At 47.3% G+C, this 15,015-nt stretch overlaps 1 protein-coding gene across 7 annotated transcripts in view; it reads left to right on the top strand.

Moving 5' to 3' along the window:
• The window catches only part of TTC21A (tetratricopeptide repeat domain 21A), a 31,652-nt gene that overhangs the window by 1,337 nt on the left and 15,300 nt on the right, over positions 1 to 15,015 (top strand). For all 7 annotated transcript variants that reach the window (XR_001899885.2, XM_009201160.2, XM_009201158.2 and 4 more), the window contains exons 2-9: positions 206 to 335; positions 1,157 to 1,267; positions 1,978 to 2,144; positions 3,589 to 3,711; positions 5,680 to 5,837; positions 9,490 to 9,574; positions 11,344 to 11,442; positions 12,436 to 12,628. Coding sequence is in view for 6 of the 7 variants with exons in the window: in XM_009201160.2 (XP_009199424.2) it covers positions 206 to 335; positions 1,157 to 1,267; positions 1,978 to 2,144; positions 3,589 to 3,711; positions 5,680 to 5,837; positions 9,490 to 9,574; positions 11,344 to 11,442; positions 12,436 to 12,628 (1,066 nt within the window). In the remaining variant the exon portion in view is untranslated. The remainder of the gene's footprint in view (positions 1 to 205; positions 336 to 1,156; positions 1,268 to 1,977; positions 2,145 to 3,588; positions 3,712 to 5,679; positions 5,838 to 9,489; positions 9,575 to 11,343; positions 11,443 to 12,435; positions 12,629 to 15,015) is intronic.

The raw sequence follows: 15,015 nt of genomic DNA, 5'->3' as shown, positions 1-15,015 counted from the left end.
CAAACTCTTTCCTGGAGAAACTACATGGAGCTGCTCCCAGGGCTGTTAGAGGACAGGATGAGGCCTGAATGTTTCCTCTTTCTCTTCCCTTTGCAGAACTGAGGAGGAGCAGGGGATAGGGAAGGGAGCAGGTCTCATCCCATCTGGGACAGAACAGAGACAGAGAAGGGACTGGGCTAATGCAGCTATGTCTTCCTTCATACAGGCTGGGATCATTTACTATAGCCAGGAAAAGTACTTCCACCACGTGCAGCAGACTGCAGCTGTGGGCCTGGAAAAATTCAGCAATGACCCTGTGTTGAAGTTCTTTAAAGCCTATGGAGTTCTCAAAGAAGGTAAGGACTTGGCAGTGTTGGTCTTGTGACCCCAGGCACTAGCCCGGCCCTAACACTCTGGCTCCACCTGGATGCCTCCTTGTATCCTAGTTATGGTCCCATAAAAACAGTTTCATACTCAGCGGCTGGATTCCCACGGGAATCCACAGAAGCCTACGTAATCCATATCTAGTTGACTTTTGAGACCTCAGAGCGCTCACTATCCCTGCTCTGCACCTCGGGTTCCCTCTCTGTAAAATGAGTGATTGGAGAGATAGCTGCATGATTCTTGAAGTAATTCCAGGCCTGGAAGCTGAGAACTGGTAATGCAGGCAAAGGAGGAGAAAGAGTAGGTGTGAGGACAGGTGGGTATGATACAGGTACGGGGAAAGGAGTGGGGCCCATGCAGGTGCAGATGCGCTGACATTCAGAAGGTGGTCCTGGGCTGAGGACTGGCCGAATGGCCCATGGCCAGTATCTGAGGACATGGAGGGATAAATGTAATCAGTGGCTCTTGAGCACTAGCTGGGAAAGCCCTGCCTGAAGTCCTTCTTCAGAACTGACGCAGCTAATTGCAGCCTCACACATATCCCCACAAGTACTCACAGGTACACCTTTCAAGTCCAAGATTTCCAGCCCCCAACAGCCTGGACCATGTTACCAGCAACTCTTTCCCAGAGCCCCAGTCTTCAGGGAGCTTGGGTCACTGGGGACCTTTCAGACCAGTTAGTCCTCTGACTCTGGGCAAAGGCAGGTAGTGTTGAGCCGTTGGGTCAGCTACAGAGTCTCATGTCCTCTAATCCTGGAGCTTGAGAGTATAACTATGTGGACTGTCTTTGCAGAGCACATCCAGGATGCCATCAGTGACCTGGAAAGCATCAGGCATCACCCAGACGTGTCCCTGTGCTCCACCATGGCCCTCATTTATGCTCACAAAAGATGTGAAATCATTGGTGAGTGCCACCATACTCAGCCAGGCCTGACCCACCAGGGGAAAGAAAGCCCTGCCCCAGAGATACACAGTCCCTCAAGGGCTGCCAAAGGAGGTGTGTGCACTGGTGGCTGGGCAGATGCTGTTAACCAGTGAGAAGTGACTGCTGCTCGTCTCCCCTTGGAGGTCTGGGAGAAGACGCTATGCCTGGATCCAACTGAGTGGAAGCAGGCAGAACCCATGACAGTGGGAGGGGTCCATGCTCCAGATCCCAAGATTTGGGGAAACACCCTTCTTCTTTGCCAAGATCTTGTCAGAAAAACCAAGCTAATATATATAATTCTACCCCTAATCTCCACCCCTCTAGAGTCAGGGAGAGGGTCCAAGAGTGACTACAGACTACTGTTTCCCCACTCATAATAAGTTGTGGGCCTGAGGCTAAGGATTTTGGTTTGGTCTGCCTGCTCAGCACACTGCTGGGCACAGAAAAGAGAAGATAATCTCAGAGAGCACACCTGAGTCCAGGCCGGGGCAGCCCCTGTGGCATCTCAAGGGCAGGTACTGCTGGTTTCTAGGCCTTGGACTGCACGCGGTGTGCTGCATATGTTGAAGGAGATCCACAGTGTGTGAGAGAGACTCAGAGGTAGTTCCCTGGGCTCTTGGTGGCCCCTGCAGAACTAGGCAGACTTCCGCATCCTAACTCTCCCTCTTCCTTCACTCTTGGATTTACAGACCGAGAAGCAATTCAGGAGCTTGAGTACAGCCTAAAGGAAATACGCAAGACAGTCAGTGGGACTGCCCTGTACTATGCTGGTGTCTTCCTCTGGCTCATAGGCCACCATGACAAGGCCAAAGAGTACATTGACCGCATGCTGAAGATCTCTAGAGGCTTCAGAGAGGTATTCACCACACCATGGGGACAATAGGCGAAGAAAGCAGCACCCAAACACGTAATAGCAGGGTGGCCCTTACTCCCACAAAGGGCCCTGAAACTGGGGGAGAGCCACACCCAGGCACTGACAAAATACCGGGTCTCACAGTTGCCCCAAGTATGTTGTCTCTGGGCTTAGCAGAGGTTACTCATTGGCGTTTGTCCATAGAATCTGATTTCTAGATAGATTTTCTATGGCTTGCACCATATTCTTAAGAAATTTTTTTTTGAGACCTCACTGCAGCATCAGCCTCCCAGGCACAAGCAATCCTCCCACCTCAGCCTCCTAAGTAGCTGGGACCATAAGTGTGTGCCAGCACATAAAGCTGGTTTTTACATTTTTTGTAGAGACTGGGTCTTGCCATGTTGCCCAGGCTAGTCCAGACTTACTGGTTCTTTTGAGGACCCAGATGAGCTGGTCACACTGGGCCATTCCCTCCCTATAGTGCTCTGCTGGAACTGAATGGTGGCTCATGCAGTACAGCCCATATACTGTATATCTGCACTAATATGGAATTTGAAGCCTCAGTCTAGACCATGCCTTCTCAGCAGGGCTGATATCAATTTTCAAAGGGTGTAGACATGGTCCCTGGGGGAGAAGATGAAAAAAATCTTATTCTTTATGTATAAAATACACATATATATATATATAGTACACAATACACAGATATGGTATATCTGAGGCATTAACATTTCTTGCAGGGGAAGGGATTAATTAGGAAACAGTATCTAAAGAGACTCCTTAGGACAGATAATAGAAAAAGAGAAATAGAAATATAACAGAGAAATACTGATCTAGGCCATCATGAGGGGTGCTTTAGGGCAGGGCTCTTCCAAGTCTGCTTCCCAGGCCTGGCCCTCCCCATCTGCCAGGAGAGGCTGGGTGAAGGCTAACATGGAACCAGCGAGGTCCACGAGCTCAGAATGGCTCCTGCTCACCCACTCAGAGGGCATTCCTGGGCTTCCTATGCAGGGCCAGGCCTTGTGCTGGCCTAAGAAGTGGAGAGATCAAGAGTGGCCCTGAGTAGGCCCCCATGTTGGCTACTGACCCCAGTGTAAACAGGCAATGACAGGATAGGTGAGTGTGCCTCAGTAAGGGTTATGGAGAGCTGTAAGGGTACAGGGAAGGAGGTCTCCTAAGCAGGGGCCTCTGAGGCTGAGTTGTACCGAGTGGTAATGGACATCAGGTGCAGGGGTTTGGTTGGGAGTGGGAGGGGTGCTATCCAGGGCATTTCCAAACAAAGCAACAATGGGAGACCTGGCCGTGAGAAAGAGCCAGCTGCCCTGAGATCTGCATGGGGCTGTGCCTGGCGGGGCCTCAGGGTGTTGGGTGGCAAAGGGTGGATCATGTGCATGCTGGGTTGAAGCTGTGCGGAACCAAGGACTTCATCTTTCATCTTGTTCTCATCCAGGCCTACGTGCTCAGAGGCTGGGTGGACCTCACCTCAGACAAGCCCCACACTGCGAAGAAAGCCATTGAGTACCTGGAACAAGGAATTCAGGACACCAAAGATGTGCTGGGGCTGATGGGAAAGGTGGGCAGTGGGAAAGGGAGAGGTAGAAGTATTCCTGGCTAGGCCACTGGAACCAGAGACCCACCAGGTACCCCCAGGCCAAAACCTCAGTCTCCAGATGCCTCATCTGGTAGATGAAGAGCAGAGGCCCAGAGAGGTTCAGCAGCCAACCCAGGGTTACACAGCAGTCCAAGGTCCACTCTACGTCTCAAATTCTTCCTGGTTGATCTGAGTTTCTGTCTCATTTGCATGGGGGTCTTCTCAGGGTCACTATCTGAAGGTCTGTCCTTCCTTGACCCTCTCAGGCTTTCTGTCTGCCTCTGTGTTAGTTTCACTCAATGCCTTTCTCCCTTCTTTTATTTTGACCTTCCCATTTCACCTCTTTCTACCTGTTAAATTCATTTAGTGTGCCGTAAGAAAAGGGAGGTATATATTTTATATGTTCTGTATTTTCTGATCTTAAGTTTCTTTTTTCTCTTGTGAGCCTCATGGAATTAATCTTTGAGAGAAAAAATGTCCTCATATTTTCTTCTGTTTGTATATTTTTTATTATAAAAGAGTATGTACTTATTTAAGAAAACAGAAGCCTGAAAAAAGTCAACAGATGAATTAAAATGGCAGGCTTAGTCTTACTGCTCCAAGACAAGTGTTAGTATTTTAGGGCAATGTCTTCTAGTCTTCTTTCTATACTTGGGTCCAGGGTGTGTGTTAGGTTGGCTTTCTGGGTGGCAGAAAGCGATGGAGATTATTGTGAGCCAGCTTATCACAGAGCACCCTTGGGGCCAGCATCTGTGGAAAGAGAAGGCTGGCTGTGAACAGTCACAGCAAAGGCCGCAGCCAACTCTGTGAGGAACTCTGGAGCTGGGAAGCCCCTTCAGTGAGCTCCCCGTCAGTGCCCTGACACTGGAGGTGGGCTGCCCCAGGGACAGGTGTGACCTGGGACAAAGCAGCTCCCTTCAACCATGGGTGATCCCTGGAGGGAGGCTCCATTGAGAGCCATCAGTCACCAACTCTCCTGCTCCTGATGGTAGGGGGGTGGGTCACAGTGTTGGTATATAATGTAGTTTTCACCCTAGGGCATATTGTCATTTACTTTGTTTTTCTTCATGTAATATTGTCTTTGTGTAATATTCAAAATGTCAGTTTGAACATAGATGTAAAGCCAGTCTTCTATTGTATGGGCATAATGTAATTTACCAACCCGGTCCCCTATTGTTTGGATATTGGGATTGTTTCTGGTTATGCACTTAAAGTTTTTCAGTGAACACATTTGTACAAAAATCTTCATTATACAGAATAATCCTCTTGTTTTTAATGACAAGTCTCTTAATGGGGGTTACTGTAGGTCTGAGGGAAGCCCTCCTTTCAGAGTCCAATTTCAAGTCTTTTAGAAGCATTGCCCCCTGGCCCTTAGGGCACCTGTGTCGTGACTGTTTGAGGAGAACCTAGTGGCTGGTGTTTGCCTGCAGAGGCCATGACCGCAGCCCAATAGGCCTTGACAGAACAACAACAAAAAAACTCCACAACCTTGCGATAGAAGTATTTGCCAGAAAACCCTAACTGACTCAGAATTGCTAAACTGGGCCTTGGCAAGCAATTTCAGTGATGCAATACAGAAAAGTGAATGGGAAATGAATGGAAAATTTATGGAACTGGAAAGTGCCCAGTGACCTCACCTCTCGCCTTCAGGGTAACCTCACATGGGCTTGCCCTATCCCAGGCCTGCTAAGTTTCCCAAGCTTGGGGCTTAGCTATGTCCCCAAAGCCCCTGTTCATCCTGTCCAAGAACCCAAGACTGTTGTAAACCTTGATATGTCACTCTTTCTCCCGGGGACTTTGAGGGGCTACTGGCCCAGCTGAGAGGACCCGCAGTGCCCATGTGTCAGGTTCTGTTCCTGTTTTCATGGAGACACTGAGACAACCCCCCTCCAACAAACTCCCTTCATGGGCACTCCCTTCATGGAGGCTCTGCTGTCTGGCTCCCAACAGGCAATGTACTTCATGATGCAGCAGAACTACTCAGAGGCCCTGGAGGTGGTGAACCAGATCACTGTGACTTCAGGGAGCTTCCTGCCAGCCCTCGTCCTGAAGATGCAGCTGTTCTTAGCTCGGCAGGACTGGGAGCAGACAGTAGAAATGGGACATAGGTGAGTTACTGCCCAACCGTGCAGCTTCCTTTCTTTCCAAGACAAGGATGCTAACACGTATGTTACCATCTTATAAGATGGTGAGGCAGGAAAACAAGGCGGAAAGGTAAATATCGCCCATAGAGGAACTGGGAATTGTGCTATGGCCAAATTGGGATGAGGAGGAGACGGGGGACGGGTGTGCAAGCAAACGAAATACACATCATAACATGAGGCTAGGAGCTGTGGCCTGTGATGGCTAAATCAAGAAATAGAGGGTAAAGGCTTGTTAAACAACAAGAGGCAGGGAAGGACCCATTGAAAGAACTAAAGCAAGAGTTCCAGGGTAGAAAGCAGTGGCTGTGAAGACTGCAGGAGAATAAGACTAGAATATATTTCATTATTAAGTTTTTTTTTAAACTATGAGTATGGTATACCTTAATAAAAACTTTAGGGGAAAAAAGTCACTGGTGACTTTGAGAGAAGTGTTTTAGCAGCAGACTGGGTACATAAACCAGAGAGCAGATTTCAGGAGTTATTGGGCGTGTAGAAACCAGATACCAAGTATAGAGTGATCTGGAAGCATTGTGAAGAAAAATGAAAACGGCTTTTGGGAGGATATTTGATGCAAGGCTTTTGGCGAGCCAAAAAAAAAAAAATGTCTCTTTAAACTCTAATGGGCACAGTGGGCTCATGCCTGTAATCCTAACACTTTGGGAGGCTGTGGCAGAAGGATTGCTTGAGCCCAGAAGTTCAAGACCAGCCTGGGCAACATAGTGAGACCTTGTCTCTACAGAAAATAAAAAAATAAAATCAGCTGGGCATTGTGGTGTGCACCTGAAGTCCCAGCTACTAGGGAGGCTGAGGTGGGAGAATCACTTGAGCCCAGGAAGGTTGAAGCTACAGTGAGCTGTGATTGTGTCACTGCACTCCAGCCTGGGTGACAGAATAAGACCCTGTCTCAAAAAATAATAATAATAAATAAAAATAAACTCTAACACTTTATTTTTATCACAATCATTCTAAAATGTATCATCTTCATTTTTTTCCCAGTAGGAGTTAATGGCCCATGAGTTATCACTATGACTTGTAACTGAATTATAGGGAAATATATAGCACAGGTCTAAAAAAAAAAAAGCATATAATCAAACTTCTTCCTTCCCTTGGGAAGAATCCTAATTCCTCCGCTGATGGCTGGAACTTGAATCTTATAGAGAGGTGCTGGTGGCAAATCAAACATGTCTCTATCCTGCCCAGCCCACAGGCGCCACACACAAGCTGCTAATGCCTGTGTGGACCTCAGCTTCCCTTTCTCACAGTGTAGACCTGGCCTTCGTAGGAGCTTGCTTTGGAGGCTAGGTCTCAGGCCAGCAGCTCACCTGGAAGCACCTGGCTGAAGCCATATGTGGGTGTTTGTGGCCTCCCCGGCCCTGGCCCTGCTGTGCCCATGTGAAGGGAGACAGTGTTTGGGGCCAACAGATTGAATCCAGTGCCCCAGCGTGTTCCCTCATGGAAGCTTTCCTAGTTAGTGGGATTCATAGAATTCCCTCAGATTTTTTTTTTTTTTTTTCGATTTTTTTGGAGACGAAGTCTCGCTCTGTCGCCCAGGCTGGAGTGCAGTGGTGCGATCTCGGCTCACTGCAAGCTCTGCCTCCGGGTTCACACCATTCTCTTGCCTCAGCCTCCTGAGTAGCTGGGACTACAGGCGCCCGCCACCTCGCCTGGCTAATTTTTTTGTATTTTTTAGCATAGACGGGGTTTCACCATGTTAGCCAGGATGGTCTCAATCTCCTGACCTCATGATCCGCCCGCCTTGGCCTCCCAAAGTGTTGGGATTACAGGCGTGAGCCACTGCTCCCGGCCCCTCAGATTTTTAAAACTCTGCTCTATAAAGGTGTGTTTCTGTTTTCATCCCTAATATATTTTTTCTTTCTTTTCTTCATTAATATTAAAAGTCTGCCTCTCTTATTAGCCTTTTTAAAGAACCAGCTTTGAGTTTTGTAGCTCCTTTCTATTATATTCTAATAAAATAGAAATTTTGTATTATAAGTTCTATATTATATTCTTTGTGTATTCTAATTTATTAATTTCTGCCCCCCCTTTTTTTGCGGGGGGGGAATGTCTTGCTCTGTTGCCTAGGCTGGAGTGCAGTGGCATAATCATAGTTCACTTCTGCCTTGAACCTCTGGGCTCAAGTGATCCTCCCATCTCAGCCTCTCAAGAAGCTAGGACTACAGGCAAGCACCACAATACCCAGCTATTTCTTTTTATAAGTTTATTTTTTTTTTTATGTTGCCCAAGCAGCTGTCAAACTCCTGGGCTCAAACAATCTTCTTGCCTCTGCTTCCAAAAGTCCTGGGGTTATGGGTGTGAGTCACCACACCCAGCCTAATTTCTGTTCTTAACTTTATTATTTCCTACCAACTACTTTTTTCCAAGGTATTCTGCTATTGTATTCTCTTTTTTTTTTTTTAATTTTAGTTTTCGGTTTTATTTTTTAATTTGTAGAGATAGGATCTCACTGTGTTGCCAGGCTGGTCTTGAACACCTGGCCTTAAGCAATCCTCCCACCCCAGAATCCCAAAATGCTAGGATTACAGGTATAAGCTACCATGCCTGGCCTGTTTTCTGACTCTTAATTTGGATGCCGGTCTCAACCATTCTACCAATTTTACTTTAGAATATAAGCATTGAAGTCTGTGGGTGTCCCTCAAGGTACCATTTTTGCAGAGTCTACCCATTTGGATATGTAATATTTTTCTATATCATTTGGCTCCAAGAATTTTCTAATATCTATTCAGATTCTTCTTTGGTCTATAAGTTTTTCAAAGTATGTTGCAGTTTTTGTTAATTCTCAAATGTATGAGGTTTACAGTGCTCTCAGAAGCATCAGAAATGGTTAGAACTTTTTCAGTGCTGATTGTGCCTAATCATGTTGGAATTTAGTGTGTGAATTAGACGAACCTACTATTAAGCAGAAAGTCATTCCCTGACAGGCTGAAAAATGGGAAAGAATCTTTCTATAAAGAAATGGAATATCGAAAACCTCATAGTATGGTCAGAAGCTATAGCTTCACAATGGGACAGAATTGAAACCTAGGTTCCTTTTCCATCTTAAAGTGACTGCCCCCCAAGTACCTTTCTGGCCACCTCCAGACTCTGGCACCATGGTCATGTCTGGCTAGTTGGGTTATGAATACGTTTCTGTGGCAAAGACCCTCAGATACACAACTTAAATAACATAAAAGGTTATTCTTCCTCCAGGTAAAGTTGTTGGTGGCTCAGGGCTGGGATAACAGCTTAACTCTGGGGAGTCCCAAGCCCCTCTGTCTTGTTGCTCTGCTATTCCTAGGATAATGCTCACATGGTCCACATTCCAGACAGTAGGCAGGAGGGAAGGCATGCTGGTGGGGCACAACTGGATAGCACACCCCTCACTTGCACTTCTATCCTGTAGGTCAGACCTTTGTCACATGGCCAAATGTAAGCTGCACAGAGAGGCTGGGAAATGTCATCTTTATTCTGCGCAGCTTATGTCTGGCTAATTTGGGAGTTCTATTATTAAAAGAAGAGGGGAGAATGGATATTCAAAGACAATCAGAAGTTGCCAACTCACCATCCCAGCCTTGCCTATCAATACCCTCAATTCATGTGCCTCCTCTTCTTCCTTCAGAATCCTAGAAAAAGATGAAAGCAATATTGATGCCTGCCAAATTCTAGCTGTGCATGAGCTTGCAAGAGAAGGAAACATGACCACAGTAAGTTCTTTGAAGACTCAGAAGGTGAGCCTTGAAACAAAGTCAGGGAGGAACCCTTCATAACCTGTGCACCTGACCCAAAGCCTTTGTACAGAGCCCCTGGATCTCAGCTTCCTCTTTCCTACCCACCCCTATACTCGCTGCCAAGGAGGCCTGCTCTGGTTTGACTCTTTGGGTTGTGTAGCTTGGGAGTCAGGCAGCATCAGGCAGTGAGGTTGATGCTAGGCTCTGCCCTGTGCTATCTGTGGAAGCCTTGGCAGGTGTCCCCACCTGGATAAGCCTCAGGCTTCCTGTTTGTAAAATAGACAGAATTCCACACAGGACTAAATGTGATAAGAAGTGGGAGAGTTTGGAACAGTCCCTTTCACACTACAGTAATTTCATCAATGTTAACTGATAGTAGAAGTCATGGTAGTATTTCTGAATTCAGGAAATGCCATTTTTTTAGGGGATAGTTGGAACTGCTCAGGCATTGGCCAGGTAATTCTGGGCCCCAAACATGTTCGTAAGTCTTGTAGTTTTCCAGAGAAACCAAAAATAGCCCTCAAATGCAGTCAGAAACACCTAGAATTCTTAGTGAAACTCCAATACCCAGACAAGTTCTCATTTTCAAAAAGAGGTTGTGTTTTTAGCCAAAGCATTGCCTTTTAGATCAGTGAAATATATTGCCTCTGTGGAGAGCATGGCAAACCAAGAGTCTCTAAGGGGTCATGGTGGGAAGGGGAAGCTTCTGGTTCCTTCTGCACAGCTCTGAGATTGTGGGTTTTGTGGGATGGGATGAGGTAGAGGGGAAAGTCCGTATTTGGGAGGAACCCACAAAAAGGGCCCCAGCCCTTTTCGTCTCTGGGTAGGAATAAGAGAATAGGACTAACCTCAGCTCCCTGTGACCCAAGATCCCTAAGCATACCTTCCTGGGGCCTGGTCTGAAAGTTAATCCCAAGGGCAGACTTAGCATTTAGCTAACTGGAATTTAGCATTAGCCCCTCTTTTACTCCTACTTCAAACCTCGGGGCCTACCTCCGACCCCGAGCTGACTACCCAGTTCTAATTTTGTTCATGCTTACTGAACAGAGTGGACCCATACCATCCTGGGTTTTGCTTTTGGCACTCCTCTGCAGCTGGGAACTAAGAATTCCTTACTCCTGGGTGGGGAGTGGGAAAGAACCTAAGCTTTGGAATCTGTCAGTGACCTAGGTGACTGGGTGACCTCAGACCAATTGCCTAACCTTTCTGACCTTTCATGTGTTGGACAGGAAAGTTTGGAAAGTTCGGATCGTTATACTGACTTACATTTGACTCATGTCAAAATGGAGCAGAGGCTTCTGGGCCAGCACAGTTAGTTTGCTGCTGGCCTGGCAGGCTGCACTATGGACACAGTGAGGGCTAGCTACTGGCTCTGCCTGGGTGGGTCTGAAAAGGCAGCTTCTCTTCACAAACTCGGGAACAGGGCTACTCTATGGGTTAGCCCTGCTCCATAAGGAGCAGTCAAAAGAGAAAAAAAGAAAAAAAAAAAAACAAATTCAGGAACAGAGGGGCAGTGCCAGCTCTGGGTGAATAATGTCCCCAGGAGCTCCACCTATGGGCCTTTGAAGTAATGCTAATGCGTGGGCCACTCCAATTCACTTAAATCTGAATTTCTGGGGGGTTGTGCCTGGGCATGGGCATTTTTTAAATCTCCCAGCTGATGCTACTATGCAGCCAGGGTTGAGAACCACGGCCCAACTCTGACCTTGCACCTTGCATGTTGACATTCTGTTTTGTCCCTGCAGGCTACCAATCATGTTAGAAATCTGATTAAGGCACTAGAGACAAGGGAGCCCGAAAATCCAAGCCTCCATCTTAAAAAAATTCTTGTGGTTAGCCGACTGGTAAGAAGGTTCTTTCCTGGTTCTGAAATGGTGCTTCTCCCTGCTTTCCTTAGAGGAGACCTGTGCTCCCCCAGGAAACTCCTTGAGTGCCTTGCCCCTCCCTTCTGGCTCAAACTTGTCCTTTTGGGGTAGTGGCTCATAGCCTCTTGCACCTACTTGCCTCTGGCTGATAACTGTGACATGTGGGTTCTACGTCCTTAGCCTAGGTGCCCCCTCAGAGATGCCATGAAGATCAGGGAGACAGGGTCTGAAAGTACTTTTGGAGTAGGCTGTGCCTTATTTGGGGAAAGTGGGTGGTATTGCCGCTGTTATGCAGCAGAACCATACCCAGCTCTGGCCTCCAGTGCCTGGGTGCCTGGCTCCCATATTCTTTTGTGTGGAAGTGGCCTGAGAAGGCTGGCCTGCCTAGGCCTCTCAAGCATCAGGGAAGGTCCAACTAGACCAGGTTGCCAACAAATCTGTGTCTCTTTTAGACTCTTCAGCCCCAAAGCAAGATTTACTAGAAGTAGTTGCTATAAGAATGAAGGCAACTCTGGGACCTCAGGAACCAGAACTGTGGAGTTGCATAGACACCATCTCTCCCTCTGTGTATCGGATTCTCTCTGCCTTGTTCTCCACATATGGCAGGGAACATGGCTGATGGCAGCCTTTGGGGCCCCTTCTTATTACTGGACACAAAGAAGTTCTTTCATTCAGCTTCAATTTTTGAAAAACTTCTTGGTGACTCCTTAGACCAATTACTGTGGTCAGACAGGGGATAGGTCCCTCAGAGGACCCTGTGGCTAGAGGCAGGTTCCACAGATGTGGCCAGTGAGAGGTTCCTTGGGAGCCAGACAGCAACACAGACCCAGCTGCCTAGACACAGGGTACCTCTTGGGCTCTCCTGGGCCTACCCAGCCCTGCCTACCAAAGTGTCCCCCATTTCTGACATGACCTTGCTGATACAGGCTGGACTGACTGGTCTCCCAATTCCCACCTTCCTGTTTCTTGCAGTGTGGGAGTCACCAGGTGATTCTAGGACTAGTGTGTAGTTTCATCGAGCGCACCTTCATGGCCACCCCCTCCTACATCCATGTGGCCACAGAACTGGGCTATTTCTTCATCCTGAAGAACCAAGTGAAAGAGGCCTTGCTGTGGTACACAGAAGCCATGAAACTGGACAAGGACGGCATGGCTGGTTTGACAGGTATATGCAGGCAGGGCAGGGTTCGGGGCTGGGTGTCGGGAGCCAAACCGGGCAGCTTCCACGGGTCCAGAAGAGAGGTGCTGGAAAGCATTCTCCTTGGGGGGTATGTGAATTTTGGGGTACGATGTATGATGGGGTATCTTTCTGGGAATCCACAAGTATGGATGTAGGAGGCACAGGAATGCTCGGAGGTATGATCAGAGTCACTCTGATCTCCACTAGACCTCCACCGTCTGTCTACACTGATTGCCCCAGAAGACTGACAGGCTGAACCTTACACTCAGTGGGCCCTGCCTCTTCTCAGGCTGCCCAGTTCGGGGTTGGAGGCAGTTCTACTCACCACCAATCCGCACATGCAGAGCCTCTAGATTCACCTCTGCAGACCCTCCTCCAGGGCTGTGAGCTGAAAAACCACCAAAAAGAGTAGCTCTGAGAATTATATATTTCCCTGTCTGTCCAGGTGATTTTAAAAATCCTTTCTGTAAATGTCAAATGAACTTTCTACAACGCCATTTCCATTTTACACATTTTTTAAAGCCCCCTACTCTATGGTCTGTGGTGAATTCTGAAACGGCAGTGTTTGCTTTGGGTTGAGGAAGTTGTGTGATCCAGTGCTCAAGGCAGGCTGGCTCTTGCCCTGGCCCTGAGGGGCTGTGTGTTTGGGGCCAAGTCACTTCTCCTTTCTAAACTCTAGGATCCTCATCTGCATAGCACAGTTATCAGAGTAGTTTATCTTGACTTCTGGTTCAACATGTCAGGCTGACCCCCTCAAATCCATGCTTGCCCTCTGTCCCCAAATCCCATGAAAATAATGAAAGATATCTTTAAAAGGTAATTAGCCGGGCGTGGTGGCTCATGCCTGTAATCCCAACACTTTGGGAGGCTGAGGTGGGCAGATCATTTGAGGTCAGGAATTCGAGACCAGCTCGGCCAACATGGTGAAACCCCATCTCTACTAAAAACACAAAAGTAGCCAGGCGTGGTGGAGGACACCTGTAATCCCAGCTATTCGGGATGCTGAGGCCAGAGAATCACTTGAACCCGGGAGGCAGAGGTTGATATGTGCCGAGATGGTGCCACTGCACTTCAGCCTGGGCCACAGAGTGAGACTCCACCTCAAAAAAAAAAAAAAAAGGAATACATTGCAGCCTTAGAAACAGAAAAATACCTTCCATAGACCAGAAACTTTGAAGAATTTCACATTTCTAGAAGATGGAAGGCAAATGGTATCAAATACATGGGAATTCCAAGCAGATCTAGAAACCCATAAACCAACATAGGCAGAGATGGGTTAGCTAAAGAATTTAGTAGACCAGCTTTCCCCAAAGAGTTCCAGGAAAAACAAAAACTAAAAAACACGAGCTCAGGGTCACCAGAGGCTGAATGTGAAAGCATGCCACAGGGCAGTGAAAGCGATTATAGGATTATTGGAACCGTGCCCCGGCCAGAGACTAGAATCCAGGAGGTGTGTATTGGGTGTTGGGGCAGGAGGGAGAGGAGCAGTGCTCTGGATGATTTCCCACCATAACCAGGGATATGAAGGACAAAAGGACTTGGCTGCTCAGCACAAAAGCAAAATTCCCTAGAATGTTCCTCCACCAGGCTGAGTCCTTCCCTACTTCCTCCTTCAAGGGGGAGAGCCCCAGTGGTTAGCCAGAGGAAAGTCCACTGGTCAGGATGTCTGTCCTCTCTCCCAGTCCAAGCGAGCCCACTCGTATGTCCTGGAGTCACCGTATTTTCTGTCCAGTCTGGCAGAATCAGTGACGTTAACAGTGTGTGAAATGTGCCTACTTGCTGTCCTTCCTTTATAAATCTGCTAGCAGTCTGAAAGATCGGCCGAGTGGAACATATAAAGCAGTAGCCCTCTGAGGAGCAGAGTTAAGGCTAGTACAGAAAAGACTTTTCCTCCCAAAACCTCTTCAATGTTTGGAGAGGCTATTATGGCAATAAGTAAAGAACATGCTACTATGAAAAAGGTACAGGAACAAAAAAGAGTTGCCAAAAATCAAAAATATTGTTGTAAGGTAAAAAATTGCATAGATGGGTCAAATAGTGGGATGGATATAACTGAAAACTAAGATGGTGATTAGGAAGATAGTCAAGAATAAATATGCCAAAGTAGCAAAGAAATATCTGTACAAGTAGAATAGCTTGCTTCAAACATGTGAGATTTGTCCTCCCAACATCAAAACATATCACAAAACCACAGTAATTAAGTCCCTTTGAGGCCAGCACTGAGTGGGATAAGCAAATAGATAAATGGGATGTAACAGGCCTTATTTCAAGCTGATAGGTTGTTCAGTAACTCCTAGTTGGATACCCTGCTATCCATTATGAAAAAGAAATAAAGGTAAGTTCTCATCTTACACCATACTTAAATTTCAGTT

This window comes from Papio anubis, chromosome 2 (genome assembly GCF_008728515.1).
Source record: "Papio anubis isolate 15944 chromosome 2, Panubis1.0, whole genome shotgun sequence".
NCBI classification, from domain to species: domain Eukaryota; kingdom Metazoa; phylum Chordata; class Mammalia; order Primates; family Cercopithecidae; genus Papio; species Papio anubis.
The sequence above is the reverse complement of the archived record's forward strand: the minus strand, read 5'-3'. Positions and strand labels throughout refer to the sequence as shown.